A 17,223-nucleotide genomic window follows, 5' to 3' on the forward strand; every position below is an offset into this window, starting at 1 on the left:
ACCTACTGCGATACAGACACATCGGTTTACATGGTCTCAGTCGAAGGACAAATCCTGCACAGTGATACAAACCGTCGACTTAAGAATAAAGAGAACACTCTAAACAATATTCCACAAAAGTGACAGAGACCATAAGTATGGAAAGGAATAAGAAAAGAAGCTCTAAAACATTTCTTCCTCTCTAGTCAAAAATTGTCATATTATTATTCATAGTATCTAAAAAACGTAAACGAGTATACTTAGTTTGCAAAAGAGGTGGAATCTATTTACAAAGTCAAAATTAATACTTCCTCAAATAGAAAACTTTTTATATTAAACAAAAGATTACCCTTTGATCTTAATAACAAAAATATTTCATGACATTTGCAAAAGAATTTTACTTCTACGAGTAAGTTATAATAACAGCATTGTCGTTTTGGAAAGGATATTAATTGTATATCAATTCAGTTTACCTGAATATGAAAATCTCCTGAATACATAAGAGGACGATGTTTTTTTAATTAGATATACCTCGAAATCAATGTTGCACAACACAAGCGTTGGCGAATATATTGCTAGGCCTTTTTTTTTTTTTTACGAAATGTGACAATGAAATATTCCGTCTACTCCATTAATACATTGAAATCACGGGGGTGTGACCGGTTTAGAGGGGATGCATTCTCTTCCTGGGCACCTGATCCCACCTCTGGAATTTCCGAAGGTCTGTGTTTATGCCCTGTTCGCAGATTTGAATTGTATGTTGTTCATATGAGATGGTTTAATGTTCGTTCTCTTCACTTTTTTCACAATTTAAAGGTAATCAACTATAAAAAAAAAAACGGACTGCTTTTGATCTTGTAATGTCCAATTCAGTGTAACTTTTATTTTAATAATTAAAAACTGTACAAGACAAAGACCCTTTTATTTATATTTAGAAAATCTCAAGTTTTAAGAATTGTATTTTCAGTAATTTGAATTTAAGAATAAAAAAGTTTTTAACATTGCAAACTTCCAATAAACTGAGTTTTTTTCCCGTATCCTTCTATTTTATTTTGCCATTTACAAGCATGCTCTCTTAGTGGTCACGGAAGCCTAGTGGTAGAGTGTTCGATACGTGATCGGGAAGTTCGGGTTCTATTCTCGTTCGCGGCGCCGCGTCAAACCTAAGACGTAAACATAGGTAGTGACTGTTCCTTAGCCAAGCGTTCGGCACTAGAAGTGAAAGTCACGGGTCTTCCGGTTATGACCTTAAAAGCATAAGTCCTGTGTCATAAAGGCGTTGGCACGATAAAGAACCCTCAGTACTCAATGGCCGAGTATAGGACTAAATTTGAAGCCCTTCACCGGCATACGTTGAGGTCTCTGTATGAGTGAAAAACTCTCGAATGGGACGTTAAACAAAATACAATCAATCAATCATACAAGCATGATCTCCATTTTTGTGTTAAAAGTTTGTGTATTTAAAATTAGTAAATGATATGAAGATAATAATTCTTTATTACTTATAAATTAATCTGATATAATATCGATTGCCAGGATTCATGTGCAAAGTTTAAGGAACCTTTAAATCAACGATGATATTCATTTTTTTTTCATATCATTGCTTATAATTTTACGATTTTCAAGCGATTTTCGATACCTTTAGTTTATAAAAGACATCGAGACTTTACCAAAAAAAAAAAACAAAACAAAATGTAATTGATAAATGAAAAGGTATTTACCACGATTGCTTAAGGTTAAACATTAAAAAGTTATTTACTCTGATCACAAACACTAGCAAATTGCAACCAGATTATGTCAAAGTTGAACCTCTTCTGATTTTGCTCAACATCATACAAAGAAAAGAGAAACAAATATCATTTTAAAGTACTATTTTAGCTTTAATAAATATTCAAATCAAATTGTTATTAACATGTTTCAGTTACAATAATGATAAAACACATAATGTCCGTATAAGGGTTTCATCCCCTAATAGCTATACATTGATGGAAGAAGAGGCCTCGGCACTATAGCAGCTGGTGATTGTTTATGAAACAGGTCGGCAAATGAAGACGTTTGGTCTGAATATACACCGAAATATGGTCCCATCATTCTGTGGGCGTTTGCCAGGTTTGCTTCAGCCAGGAGTTCCAAACTTACGGAGGTCTGTCGCTTCCATTTTGTTCTGAAAATTAGACGAAAAATATTCAATGAAAATTTTAAGTAAATATATTCCTCTTAATTTGAATGTATTCTAATTATTAAGAATAAAATTTGGTAGTTGTTCACAAATTATTTAACGTGACAAAAGTGGCAACTCACGAAGAACTATTTTACAGACTTTTTATTCATAGAAGGAGGATAAGATAAGGTGTTCTAGTATTAGAGGATAATGGAAAGAAGGAAGCAATTTGATGGGTATTTGTGCTATCATAATACTTCATTAATATAAAAATAATCATAAAATTATGAATGCTATTATAACACACCTTCTATTTTGGTACCAGGTCTTGACTTGTGTGTCAGATAGTCCTAACTTTGTAGCCAGTTCCATTCTGTCTTGAACACTGAGGTACTTCTGTCTGGCAAACTGTTTCTCCAAGCTGTTGAGCTGGTGGTCGGTGAAGGCAGTTCTGGCTTTTCGTGGTTTCTTTATTTTAGACATTGTCTCTAGGCCTGGATATCTTAGAGAAGAATCTGTAAAATGGAAAATGAACTCTCTCAAACTGCATTAAATTATAAAACGATTGTTTTGAAAATAATATTTTTTTCTAATATTATATTAACTAAAAGAAAACCCCTCTTTTAAAAAACAATTTTAAACATATACTGTAAAATCATGTTATATCTATTTTTTATTTTAGTAACATACAAAAAAGTTTAACAAACAATTCTGTTATCGAAATTTAAAAGGCTTTTTTGACATACCTGGTGAGCAGCAAGTTTCTGATACTGGGGAGTGTAAGTCCTCATCTCTTTCTCCATTTGAAGCAGTCTTAGACAGATTATCACTTTCCCCATCCTTTTCCTTGTTCGATAGAATGTCACTTATCATAAAAGAAGTCTTTTTCGTGGATGGTTTGCAGTCAGTATCTCTTGGTGAAAAATGTGGTCTTTTCATTGTCTCACTCGAGGATGGAGATTTGCAAGTTCCAGTGAATTCTTCAATGTTTCTGTTCCACATTGCTCCTTGTGCCGAATGGATGATGGAAAACCCTGGTCTTATTTGTTGATTTGGACAAATAGGATAACTCCTCATAAATTCCATTATGTTGAGGATCCGAATCACTGCAAAGTCTGCACTTTGGTGAGGAAGTTTAAATTTTTTATATTGGTGTCAACAAAAGAAAGCCTACAGAACCAATGGCAGGCTGTTCTGTTCCACACCATACTGGTGTCCGGTTACTTCTTCTAGAGGGCGGGCCTTCCTGCTTTTTGATTTATTTGAAATACATTTTACAACAGATAAACATTCTGGGCTTTTGTGGGCAAATTGCTTTGCAAATGTCTGAATGTTCTCTTCTTATACATCACTTATCTCTCGGAGAAATTCACGAACCCTTTTTTTTTTTTTAAAATAAATGTTTTCTTTTAAATTCTGATTTCATTTAATTGATTTCTTTCATTGTAATGTTATGCACCAAAAAGAAATATCACCATTTCTACCATTCTTCTGATAAATAATCGAAACGAAATTTATATTAGATTCTAATTTTTTTCGCAATTTTTCAGATGGACAAACTATACAAAAGGCAAAGTGTGCTATTGAAATAATATAGCCCCACACTTGCTTCAACCCAATAAACTGTACCTCTTTCCTGTGTGTAGAAAATATTATTTTATCTTAATAACTTGCTTGACTAATTGATATAGCTAAAGTTTAGATATCAAGACACTTTTTAATACCCATTTTGTTTAAATTCAAGAACCGTCAATAGATTAGACTGATTTGATTTTTAGATCATGCGTGTCATTTGTATACCTGATTAAACAACTGAGAGAAAGTTTTTTTGTACCCTTCACCTGCCTTCAAATGTCCTTTTGTTTATTTCTTATCGGTTCTGAGGTTATCGTTTTTAAGGAGTGGCGTGTGGCTCGCAGGCTTCCGAGGGAAAACAATACGAATGTCACAAGCTAAACGATGTTTAAAAGATATTTTTTCTAGTACTTAAAACATGATATAGAAATTTCATTTAATTTTGTGCTTTTTCCAAGAGAATTGTTTTTATTATTTTCACTCTACAAGAAAAAATAAATTTATGTAGAAAAAAGCACTTTATAGCAGTTTCCTTAAATGCTCCAATTGCAACGTGTTTAAATTCAAAAACAGATATTATTTAAGATAATACATGTACACAGTCCTCTGTACCCATTCCTAATCTTTCAGGAAAGATTTTTTAAATCTATAGAGAAAAATACAGTATACCATTTTTTTTTAAAAGATAAATTCTAATTTTCAAAGAAAATAATTTATATATAACTCAGTATATCGTTATAGCTGAAGATTTAGTAGTTTTGATCGTTGTGTATGCTATCATAAGATTCAACTCACTATTTTGTTCTATCAATAACAGGAGTTGCGCTATTCCATGTAGGTGTATTGCAAATGTCCTTAATACGTTTTTTCATCTTGAGTATAAATAAACTTTAACATATGAAACAAGTTGAACATGGCGTCATTTATGAAATTGTCATTAATGTAAAAACTCTTTGTTTTTATTTCTTTATTTTTTTCGTCATTAAAAGTCTGACGCATTACATAATGTCAGGAAAAATTTTCTTTTCGAAAATCTTAATAACTCAACTGACCTGGAACCAATAAAGAAATAAGATAGAAGTCAGAATGTTAATTAATTGAAATCTTACAGAACTATCTTTGTATTTGTGGATTGCTTTGTTTCTTGTATTGGATATTTTCTTCTAAGACGTTAAGAACCTTGAGTTAATTTCTTAAATACTAACTCAATTGATTTTTGAGTACAACAACAAATAATTGTTATAAGTAACACAATAACGCTAATTTCTCCTACACAATAGATTTTACCTTAATCAAAGAAATGTGCAAGGACAATAATGCAAGCTATCCAGCAATTATTTTAAACCAATAGGATTAGTAAAATTACCATTTATCACAGTGACACGTTCCGCTAATGATTCATACTCGCCGGATGTCAATTGTGTGTCTTTAAAATTTGGCAAATGTCGCCGCAGATGATATTATCGATGTGTGAAACCACTTACACTACAATTATAGAAAAATATCTTTTAGAAATCGACTATTTTTGCCTAGTCCTGCTTGCAGTTACCGTGTGCATGACTTTATTTTTCCGGTAAAAATTTATTTCTACATATACATCTTTCTTGGTCTGCGTTTTTTAAATAAAATTTTCAAATATTAAATCGTTTGATACTCGAAAAGAGATACTCTTTGATGAAATATGTGGAAATAATGAACAGTATTCAAGTGCAAAAGTATATTTAAACTGCCAGCAAAGGAGCGGAGCAAACACAGACCTCCAAAAAAAAAAACTGAGGTTGGATCAGGTGCAATGGAGGAGCATCCAACTGCCGTATGCTGTTTGTCATGATCAGTAAATATGCAAAAGTCCGTCGGCAATTCACTGTGTATATAATGGCCGAATAATTAGTTAGAAAAACATCAGTCAGCATTTAATTTAATGATAAATTGCATTTCCTGACGACCATACAACGTATGAAATGATGATTTTAAATGCAACTGCTGATGTTCTTGATTCAGCTATTTGTCTTTCAAATATATGCGTCGTTTTAGAAATTGTTCACACGTAGTGCTTTTGTGTATCGAATCAACTGAGAGATATAAAATTAGTATGCAGGTGTTGAAGATATATTGCTGAATAAGTAAGAGAAGATAACTATTGAAAAGTTATAGTCATCACATTTATCATAAAGCTTGGTAGTTAGATAAGCATTAAGTCATTTTCAAGTAAATTATCTAAATATGAAGCAGATGTGTCAGACTCTGTGGTATCTTTCATTTCAAACTCACAAAGATATATCGTATCGACATGAGAATGGAAATAACAATTGTAAATTGACAATTTGTGGTCCATTTATCTTATTGTTGAGTGTAAGGCCACAGCAAGTAATTTGTCTTTTTCATGTATAAAATTTAAACAAATTCTGCTTTATATGAATAAAAAACTAGAATTGCTAACAACGGGGCACAATTGGTAACCATGGGAATTCCAATAGATTGATGGAAGACAGGGCTCAGGATCAGAAAACAGGCTTAGATTTACGTAAAATTTTTGATGGCCTAAAAATATTTGTTTATATTGAATTTATGTCTAATTTTGCAGAAAATATCCCTTTTGCGAAGCAGTGGTAAAATATCTTACTTTTGATTTGTTTGACTTCTACAACATTTAGTACAACATTAAGATTTTGACTTAAGCTTAAGATCTTTTATAATCCCGACTTATATCGACTTCAAAGTACTTGTGTGTACAATCAGAGCTGTTAATGATGTCAAAAAGCTCGGAGTTGAATTTATCGTTGGGAAAGATTGTATATATAGTGTAAGGTTGATAAGTAGTAAGATTTATTTTGTTGATTTTGTTAATATTTTGTGAATTCTAATTAAATAAAAGTTCCTTGAAATGAAAAATCCACATCTCATTTACACAAATTCTCTAATATATTTTTGCACAGTACTCCCAAAGTTTCTGAGGAGTAAAAAAAAAAGCAGAACCCGCTTTGTATCCTTAGTTTTAATCAAATCACTTTTTGTTTAATACAGATAAAGACAGCTTGATGTGAGTTCAGTCTTGGTAAACAATATGGTATTTTACTCTTCTTTTTAAAAAAATCAAATCAAAACAAAATTAGTCACTATTATAGCACTTCTTTTCTTTACTTCGGATCTTTCGACGGTTTCTTGAGAGATAATCATAGGTCCAGTTTAAAAAAAAACTTCAGAGGAGGTCCTCTTGGTGTTGTTATTTTCCAATTTGCTAACGTAGAATAATTAATGATTACTTATATGTCCATTAAAATCTTCCCAATTGAATATATTCAATAGAAGAACCACGGGTTGGGAAAAATATTAAATTCGATACTTTCTACTTATCAAAGTAGACAAAAATATGCAATTAGGATTCATAATCACTATTCGTTTTGAAATTTAACGATATAATGAAACACATTAATTAAAATAAGAAATCCGAAGCGCATTTTTCACATGAGTATCAAATTAAACTTTTGATTTGTGGACGACTGGCTGGCACTGATATCTGTAAATTAGCCCTCTGCTAATTGTTGGTAAATATTAACGATTTTAGTGTTAAACTTACAGATAAATATGAATCACGCAAATAACAATTAAACCCTATAATGGCAAACACAATTGGTAATGTTCAAAAAGTCAAAGAGGCTAAAAGTAATAGTCAAAAAACGTTTCCATTGTAGTTCGGTTTAGAAATGACAACGTTTAAGGCCAGCTAATCGTTTCAGGTAGCTAAATCTCCATAAAAGTGACAATTTTCGCTGAATGCACGAGATATGTTAATGGGCTGGGAACTGGGATAATTTTCTTAACAAGCTTTGAAACTTCGGTGAAATTCCAGACTCAAAATCTGACATAACGAATAGAATCAATTAAAATAACCATCATATTTTGTTATTATTCTTGGTTTAGTCATAGCTTTGGATTGTTCTTCTTTCCTAAGATATAGATTATCTTTTTGTTGATTTTAATTCCTAGTTATTTTCAATTATGATTTTGTGTTTATGAAGATTGAAAGAAAAATAAAATATCTTTATCTATAGCATATTTATGACAAATTTATTTTCAAAAAACCCTTCTCCACTTCTGAATTCATAACAGTAACTAACCAAATTATTTATGACATGTCTTATGTATTTGGTTAGAATTGCAAAACATTTTAAACAAACCTATGTAAGTGATATGTTATCAAATCTGTGTAACTACAAGTTAAGACTCAACAATCGATCTCCAGATTGTCATTAAAGTGTCGTTTTTAGCAAGAAGCAACCCCCAAAAGGAGATTAAATGAAGATAAATGGCATCTTTGAAATTTATCGCAATGTCTATCGATAACTTGTGTAAGCTGAAACATTACGTACAAATAAACCTTTCAGAAAAGACCAGTAAATTGACAATTCAACTACCCTAACGATTTCTATAAAATGGTTATACGGAGACGAAGATATGATAGATTGTCAAAATACAAACCGATGCTTTGTTCCTCTGTTGCTTGCAAAATGGACCAAAGGAGACAAATACTGCGATGGAAGCTGTTTATTTCTCTTCCCACTGTATCAGAGGTCATCTTCTTTACCCCCTGCTCAGAATACTGATGCAATTTGTGATACAATTGTTCTAATTTTCTGTTGAAAAATTCGGGAATGAGATACAACAATGCAACCGTTTGCTGAAGTAATAAAGGTTATTTGTTTATTACATGTATAAGAAGTATTTTGTACAGTCCAGTTACCAACTTAAGAAAAAATCATATTGTAGGAAGAATTCACCCAAAATGCGACCAAGAATAAAAATAAAGCATGTTCCGCAATTTTAGTCAAGTTGATTTCCTATTCCTTCACCACCTGGTTAGGAAAGTGCTATATTATTAAAATTCCTCATAAACAATGCATATTAAAGTAGATTTGAATTGAATTAAGTTATTTTTAACGCATTCATTTTTACATCAATAATATTTTGTATTTCATTTCTTTTTACCCTTTTCACTTTAAAGACGCCGTTAGCAAAACATCGTAAAAAGGAAGTGTTTGTATAATAACTATTCTTTGTTTTACTATCACTGCAATATCAGATCAAGAATTTTAGTTGGAGATATCTAGCCATAGATTAACGATGTAACAATGAAAAACATAGCTGAAAAACAGTTTCTAAAGAAAAGAGCAACGATGGTAATAAATGTTATAAGATAATGATGGATCTATTAATAAGTGATCGGTTTCATTTAATGTAAAAAAAAAATACCATAAGTCAACAATGATAAAGATTGATATATTGATTGTATATTGTTTAACGTATCTTTCGAGAATATTTCACTCATATGGAGACGCCTCCACTTGCCGGTGGAGAGCTACAAATTTTGACAAATTTTGACACTTAGGGCCATTGAGCAGGGTGGGATATTTTTTGTGCCAGCACCTACTACGACACGGGACCTCGGTTTATACGGTTTCATCCTGAACGACAGGTCACCACGTTCCTCAGTGGGATTCGAACCCGCGACGTAAGGACCAACTCCTTACTTCGCAATTTAAGACCAGACGCTCTAATCACTGCGAAAAATGATGAAGAAATTTACTTTGAAATCAAGAAACATTAATAAGTGTTCAAGTACAAATGATAACATTTTCATCATTCAATACACATAGATTTTTATTACTAAGTATCCAAACGATGTGAAGTACTGAGTAGTCTATTATTTTATTTCCATCAACATATTAAACACATTTATTGAACATTTATTCCTTCGATTTTTATGGTGAACGTGCTAAACTTTTTAAAATTATTTCAATTTTCTAACAGGCCAAAAAATTTCATGCGATCCTAGTTTTCAAACCGACGGGTTTCTCGATAAGTATCATATTATTAACATTTCCACAGTGATTGTTTTTTGAAATACATTTAAAAAAGCATTTCAAAAAAAAAGAATTACTTTTTGAAAAATACGTTTTACAACTGGTAAATGTTTCTCTTTAGATCACTAAGCTGTTAACATATCTTCATACGCATCAATGAAACATAACGCAACTTTCTTTTTACATCATGTTCTGGAAATAATAACTAATCGTTCGATCTAAAATTGCTTTTGGCAACGTTTAAACACTGTTGTCTAGCTAACAAAGGATGTTACTATGGACAAGCTTAACCTGAATGGCCTTCAAATTTTTGAAGCCTCATCACTGTTAACAGTGATAGATAATATTCATCAAATTATCTGTCTGGGATCAGCTGGGATGCTAATGAAAGAATACAGCAAACGTTAAAGATAGAAAGATTATTTAAGGATACATGGATACCCATTTTATTTCAAAGGGGAAAAGGAAAAAAAATTAAGAAAAAATTGAAAATGTATTTAGAACTTAAGACAAAATATGAACTCAAAGTATGCCTGTGATATCGATTGTAAAATTACACCTAAATTTGGTAAAATTTTAGTAGAATTTAAGACGTGCAATAAAATTGAACTCAAAACGTGTAGTTAGATGAATATCATTTGTAAAATTACACATTCGAGTGCAAGTGAAATTGTCCTTTTTCCTCACGAATAAGGGGTTATCGGAAAGATTCAATATCAAGTAATCAGTAAATGCCGTCATGGGTGGTATTATATAATTATGTTTATCTCCTACGAGTTTATAATCTGTTTCTAAGTCGATCAAAGAAAAGAGCGTGATATGTACTGTATAGATATGTAATGTATGATTACGACCTTTGTCTTTATTGCGATGACCTTACTAGTTGTGCAATTTTATCAAATGTATATTGTGTATGCCAAGTTGCACCTGCCTACGTACAATGTTTTATATTAATTGAGAATCAAACAGTTCAATGATTTTATTCATTTCATTCCTTAAAATGATAATTACTTTAACAATAGTTGAATTCTATTCAATACATTGCATTTGAGTAATGGGTAATCGTTGGTGATTCAATTCTATGAAGTTTTGTATCGTTTTTAGATATGTGGATTACAATTCACAAGATTCATTTCAGTAATCTTTGAATAATGTTTTTGTAACCAAATTTATAATTCAAAATTTTTAATAGGCGATTTAAAAATTAACTTAGAAAAGAACATACAATTATAAGCAGATCAAATTGAGTGACATGGAAGACCAAGTCTTCCAATAATCTGTTGGAATTCTTATGGTTTCATGTGCACCCTGTACTAACCAGGTCTGTAGATCAAGGAGGGGGTTGCATAGGCTTTGCCTGTTTCATAATCTTTTTTGAATTATTCAGAAACATATGCTAAGAGGAGGTGAAGTAAATACATCAAGGACATTTTATCAATTCACAATATTCTTTCCTTTTACTTTGTTGACTCGATAAATCCCTTTGAACTCAAAAAACGATATCACAATATCACGGAGTCTAACATATCTGATTTGTTTGTTTGTTGTTAAAGTCCCTTTCGAGGATATTATCAAAGTGAAAATTTCACTGTTCAAGAAAAACAAAAAAAACTTTACTGTGCACTTAACTTTTTATAATTTCTAATTTTTAGCATATTTTATTTCTCACGATCTGTTTCATGAATCTAATTGTTTAATTGACCAGTGACACTTTTTGGACTATTGATATGTTATAATTACAGAGAGACAGAGTGTTTTGTCTCATGCTAATCTCTTATAACAACATTGTGTAATTATCTGTTTTCATGTCCAAACATCAAAGAGTCATTAAGTTTATTTAATTAGTCCATACCTGTGAATCTTTAACTCATTTTACTTCATGCCAACACCTGTCAATTATTTACTCATTATGTACATTCTTATAAATAGTCATGTATAGTTTCAATCTTTATTCTGGAATAAACGGAGGCCAGCTTCGGCCACATCCGACTCGTTAGGACTCTGAGTCCGGAGCCACTTCGGTCATATCCGACTCGATTATTTTAATGTCTGTTTGTTGATTTATATAAACTGTTGTCATCGTTGAGACTCATCTAATAAATGCGGAATCCTTCATCATTTGTTTTATCTCTGGAATTGTATATTGGTGGACCTTTGGGAATACGGCACACCTATACTTTTTTTTTTTACCTCACGGCCACACAGCGCCTCTACCTCATACCTCGTACCCTCTACGCCAACATTCCCTCACCCCGTTCGTTCTGCAAACAACGGATGCAGTTCCAGACGAAAGCTTAGTGCCGTCCAAATCTAATCGGTCACAATATTTTCACTTATATGGAGACTCCACCACTTGCTGATGGAGATCTGCAAATTTTGACCTTTATTTGCCAATAAAGGCCATTGAGCAGCGAAGATTCTTTTATGTTTCAGCATCAACTGGACCTTGTTTTATACGGTCTCACCCGAATAATCCCTCAGTGAGATTCGAACACCCGTAAGGATCAACTCTTTAGTCCGCAGCTCTAGATCAGACGCCTTATTACTACCCAACGCGGGCGACCATCTGTTTTGTATTTTGATATTTTACTAGAAAAGGCGTTAATGGTATACAAATCAACAAACATTTTATGACAAGCATGATGACTATAAAGTGTCTATCGTTATTATTTATTAATTTATTTTTGCAGATGTTATGCCATTAACACCTGCATATGGAGTTTATGTTTCTGAGCTGATCCAATATATATGAGCCTGAACTGCATGTAAACGAACAAATCAAGAACATCATCAAACTCCTTTTATGTTCAGTTTTCGAATCTCACAAATTCGATTGTTTATGAAATAATTCTGTGAATATAATTTGTCATAAAGACGATAGTTGACTGAAATTTTTCATATTAATTCCTAGGACACTGAATTGTGTGTAGATTTTTTTTTTCTGATTGACCAAAAATGACAAGGAGCACATGGTGGTGTGACCGATAATTATGGGATGCTTACTCCTCAATAGCTCCTGATTCCAATTCTGACGATTGATAGGCCCGTGTCTTTCCTGTTCCTGATTTGTATTGTTTCAGTTGCTTTCTGAGCTTAATTAATCTTCGTTGTCTTCATATTTCATTGAAACCGTATGAAGGTGCAAGATAATAAAACAGTGTTTCCAAGTTCAAGTTCAAATTCATTTATTCACTCAAAACCATTTAAAATACATGGTACATGAGGACAATGAAAAATATTTATAGCATATATATATTCAGGTCAGAGGTAGAAGTACTATTTGAAATACATAATCAGAAAATGAAATGGGAGAAAAAGAAAAAAAAAAGAAAATTAAAAAAAGAGAGGAAATAACGCCTATTATACATGTAATAATGAAATAAATGAGGAGAAAAAATTATGGAAGACAGACTTAATCATATATTTTTAATATAAACATACAGAGCTTTTTAAGTGATATAGCATCTTGTTTTGTCATCAGTTGAGAAAATCTAAGAATATTTGGTAAATTTTCCTAAATGACCACTTCAAAGAAATTCTGGTTCACCCATCTGTGTGATTGTACGGGAGTTAAGTATGAGGGTACGAAAACATAGATATCTTAGAAAAGAAATTTTTGAAATTTGTTTCACCTAGTATTTCAAATTGTATAGTGTATGGGGAAAAACTTTAATAAATCACATAAAGGTACGAATGATTACCTACTGGGCTAAACTTTTGATGTCACCTGAGAATAAGTTGACATACATAATGTATTGTTTTCTGCATAAACGCTCTTCTAATGGTTTATGTATGCACCCATGGGTGAAATGTATAAGGGATTCGTGTGGTCTTGTCTCATGTGTGGATGAAATTTTAAATTAGTAATACATGGTTAAAATCTATTGTGAAAGAAACATGAAGTCAAATTTTCTCAAGTCTGGCATATGAACATAGAAAATTCATCTTAATATTTAAATTACAGGATTATTAAAATCAATTTAGTAAATTCCCAAAAGGTTTAAGAATTGAATTTTACAAATTAAAATTTAGAACTTGGAACCAATCCAAGCTGGTAGATGGACTAATTTATGAAATAAAAAATAATTATGTGATGGAATGTCCATATTTTTTGGCATATGACATTATTGGCTAAATTAAGGATCTCTGTTTTGGTTGTAAAAGATGCATACTACAAATCCCTCAAAAGCTAATAAATTATAGAGTGTCTTTTGTTGTTCAGATTTCATCCTTTTTAATCACCCTTGTACATGTAACTCTGTGATATATTTTTTACAATTTGATATCTAATGCAGCATTGACAAAATTCAGAATCTCTAATTTGGTTGTTGTTCGTAAAAGTTGCATTTTTCAAATCTCGCAAACTGTAATAAATTGTGGACTTGATATATTGTTCTGATTCTTCCATTTTTGGAATCACTCTTACATGCCTACATGTTGTTCTGTGTTATTTAAAGAATATATATGATATGACATTAATACAAAATTAAAATTCATTTAAAATCATTTTGCAGTAAGACTATTTTTCATCTTATACTTATATAAGCATAAAATTGGCTCTTATTTTCACAATGTGTTATCTCTACTAAATGGTATAGAGGTTGTCGCTCTTCTATATATATCTCTTCTTAATAGTACAAAGGTTTTCACAGTAGTTTGCTTTTCTTTTCAGTGTACTATTTAATTGATGATACACATTCCTTGTGTAATTTGTTGTTTGTTGAAAAATCAAAAAAATATACTTTGTTTTTGTTTGTTTTTTTTTGTAAAATGAAAAACAACAAATACTTTTCTAATTTGTTTTGATAGTCTTTTATTCAGCTTTTTGCTTGTTGGATCTAAAAAGAGAAAAATAATTTCTTTGTCCCTCACAAAAAGTCAGTCTGCTTTGGCATAATTTGCTTAAAGTTATATTGCGTGTTTTTGATAAGTTCAGACTAACTAACATTAAAAAGATCTTTCAGTTTGTTTTGTTATTCTAAATAAAGATCAGACTTTCCTGTAAATTACACACGATTTAAATCAATCGTGTTTCATAGAAATAACAGATTTAAAACAATAACCCAGTTATTTCCGACTCAGAATTAAACTAACAGACAGAGTTTCAAGTCAATTTAACTATAGAGACGTGAGGATATCCAAGTTCAAAATCGGCGAAAATTTGTATTTGAACGTAAATAACAAATACCAAATACACGTAATCTCGTATTTTTATTTTTAGCTCAGATTCACCATACAAAGCTTTAAATAATACATGAACATGCAATACGTATCATAAGATGCGAAAAAGGCACATTATGGGATAAATTAAACAAAAGAGGAACATTTTTATTCTTTTTTGATTTGTTACAAAATGCTCATATCTATTTAAAGCACAGCTTTAATCTATTTCCAAACATATGAAAATTAACTTAATCGATATTGCAAGCAGATTTTGTAAAATTAGATATTTTAATTAACTGCCTTATCATTATAAAGTAGTTAACCCATGTATGTCTGGGTATTCAAAGATATATAACTCTTGCGTGATTGCGTTAAATATTTTCATTTACAGGCTTCTGAATAAACTGCCTGATTGAAGTTATGTATCTGTTTATTCAAAGACATTATATCTTTGCACGTTTGCGCTTAATAGATATAAAAAAAAAATAAAAGAACTTAGGTTATACATCATGCTTTTGAATATTTTAAAACAAACAAATCTTCTGTTACTATGTAACATACTTGATGCAAATTTTAAAAATTGGCCATCCCTATAATTCTTAAAAGGAAGAAGGATTTGAAGGAATTAAAATTTAGATCAATTTTGTTGTTTTGAACATATTTTATTGACAACTTGTCAAAGGATTGGACACAAGTTCCAAAAACCTAGATAGTCCACTCCAATACATAAAATCTCAAAAGCCATACAATATTTATAAAGTTGTACAGTTTTACAATAATACACATGAACATTGAAGCACAAAAACAATAGCTATTATTGCAAAAAATATCAAATAATTTTCTGTAAATTATAATGAGACAATAACTATAAGAAAAATAGTTTCAAAAGAGGTAAATACAAATAATTTTTAATTGAAACGACCAGTATCCTGAACAAATTTTTGAACAATACCAAATATTCTTTCATTTTCTTGCAAAGATAATGATTCATCTCCCCAAAATAGTGTATGTACAGTGTATATATAACATTTTTACATTTTTGACTACAAGTAAAGAATTCAACATTAAAGGTGTAGAGACTAGATATTTTCTACACACAAATACATACAAAGAAAAAATGATGACTATCCTCCTTATATCCACACGAACAGTTTGGATTCGTTATAACCTTGCATCTATATAAGTCATAATTTAAAAAAACAACTGTGCTTTAATTTTGTATGTAAAATTTTAAGATACATTATCCATATGATAGATACCTGAGAGGCTTGTCATTATTATTATTCAGTTTTCTTTTGAAAATTCCTATTGAGGTTATTTCCCTTATTTCATTACGAAATGAATTCCATTTTTGAATAGTATTAGGGACAAGTGACTTATTAAATGATTCAAGCCTACATTTTGGCAAGAAATAATTACTTGAATTACGAGTATTATAATTTGAAACAGTGTTTCTAACTACTGGAACAATATTTTTAGATAATCAGGAGCTAGGTTATTGTAGATTTTAAACGTTGTTCAAAGTTTAGCTTTATCCCTTCTTATTATGAGAGGTTCCCATCCTGTTTCAACATATAACGAGCTTCTTGGTGTTAATACTGACAGATCTGTCACAATTCTTGCAGCAGTCGGATAAACTTTTTCAAGTTTTTCAATATTTGCAAACGTACAGCCTGACCAAACTTCAGATGCATACTCAAGTTGTGGTCGAATAAAGCAAATGTAAATTTTGGATAAAGTATTTCTAGACACTAAAAATTTAAAATTTCTGAAAATTTACGTTAAGTTTCAATTTTGATATTTTAGTAAGCGTTATAGTGAACTACTAGTATATGACCTTTTTCGCATGAAAAAATTATAGTCCCATTGAAAACTCGTTAAATAAATGTGATTTTTTGGAACAAAACGTTAATTGAGAACAGCAATTTCGTTAATTTAATGAATATTGAATTCGTTTGATAATATTCTTAATGAAAGGAACTACTTATGTACAGTGCATTTATCAAAACATGAAGACTTTCTTTGTAAAGAATTATTGATTCTACATTCAAGTACTTTGAGGTTGTAAGATACCAAGGGTTTCATTTCAGCATTTATGTATATGAATTCATTGAAGATCATGTCTTCCAACAATCTGTAGGAATTCCAGTGTGCTCTAATTCTGATCCTTTATAAAGCAACATGTTTTTATATTCTTATGAAGCAGAAATTATTTAGAATTTTTTTTCAAGAAAAGCAGAAAACACAAGCTATGGGCTACAACTCCACATTCAGATATATCGAGACGCTTTAACTATCAACAATAGAAATCTCCATACATATTTCGACTCAATATATCCCGCTGAAATAAAAAAAAAAATGGCACATCGAAACATCGAAAATATTTTAGAATTTGCAAGGTGTTATCATAAAAAAGATGCAATGCAGTAAAAGCGGTGGTTTATAATTGCTCGATTCCTCGATCTAAAAGAAAGAAGACTAACG

General features: G+C 31.0%; 1 protein-coding gene across 1 annotated transcript; it reads right to left on the reverse strand.

Annotated features, from left to right (window-relative positions):
• Positions 1-1,854: 1,854 nt before the first annotated feature.
• LOC134282136 (barH-like 1 homeobox protein) lies at positions 1,855-3,242 on the reverse strand. Its single transcript, XM_062764586.1, has 3 exons — positions 2,887-3,242; positions 2,448-2,655; positions 1,855-2,143 (listed from the first exon to the last, which is right to left on the reverse strand). The coding sequence occupies exons 1-3, from the start codon at positions 3,224-3,226 to the stop codon at positions 1,948-1,950; spliced, it is 744 nt and encodes a 247-aa protein (XP_062620570.1). The 5' UTR covers positions 3,227-3,242; the 3' UTR covers positions 1,855-1,947.
• Positions 3,243-17,223: the final 13,981 nt, after the last annotated feature.

Source organism: Saccostrea cucullata, unplaced genomic scaffold, assembly GCF_032062105.1.
Source record: "Saccostrea cucullata isolate Sc308-1 unplaced genomic scaffold, CSIRO_AGI_Scuc_v1 ctg83, whole genome shotgun sequence".
NCBI classification, from domain to species: Eukaryota; Metazoa; Mollusca; class Bivalvia; order Ostreida; family Ostreidae; genus Saccostrea; species Saccostrea cuccullata.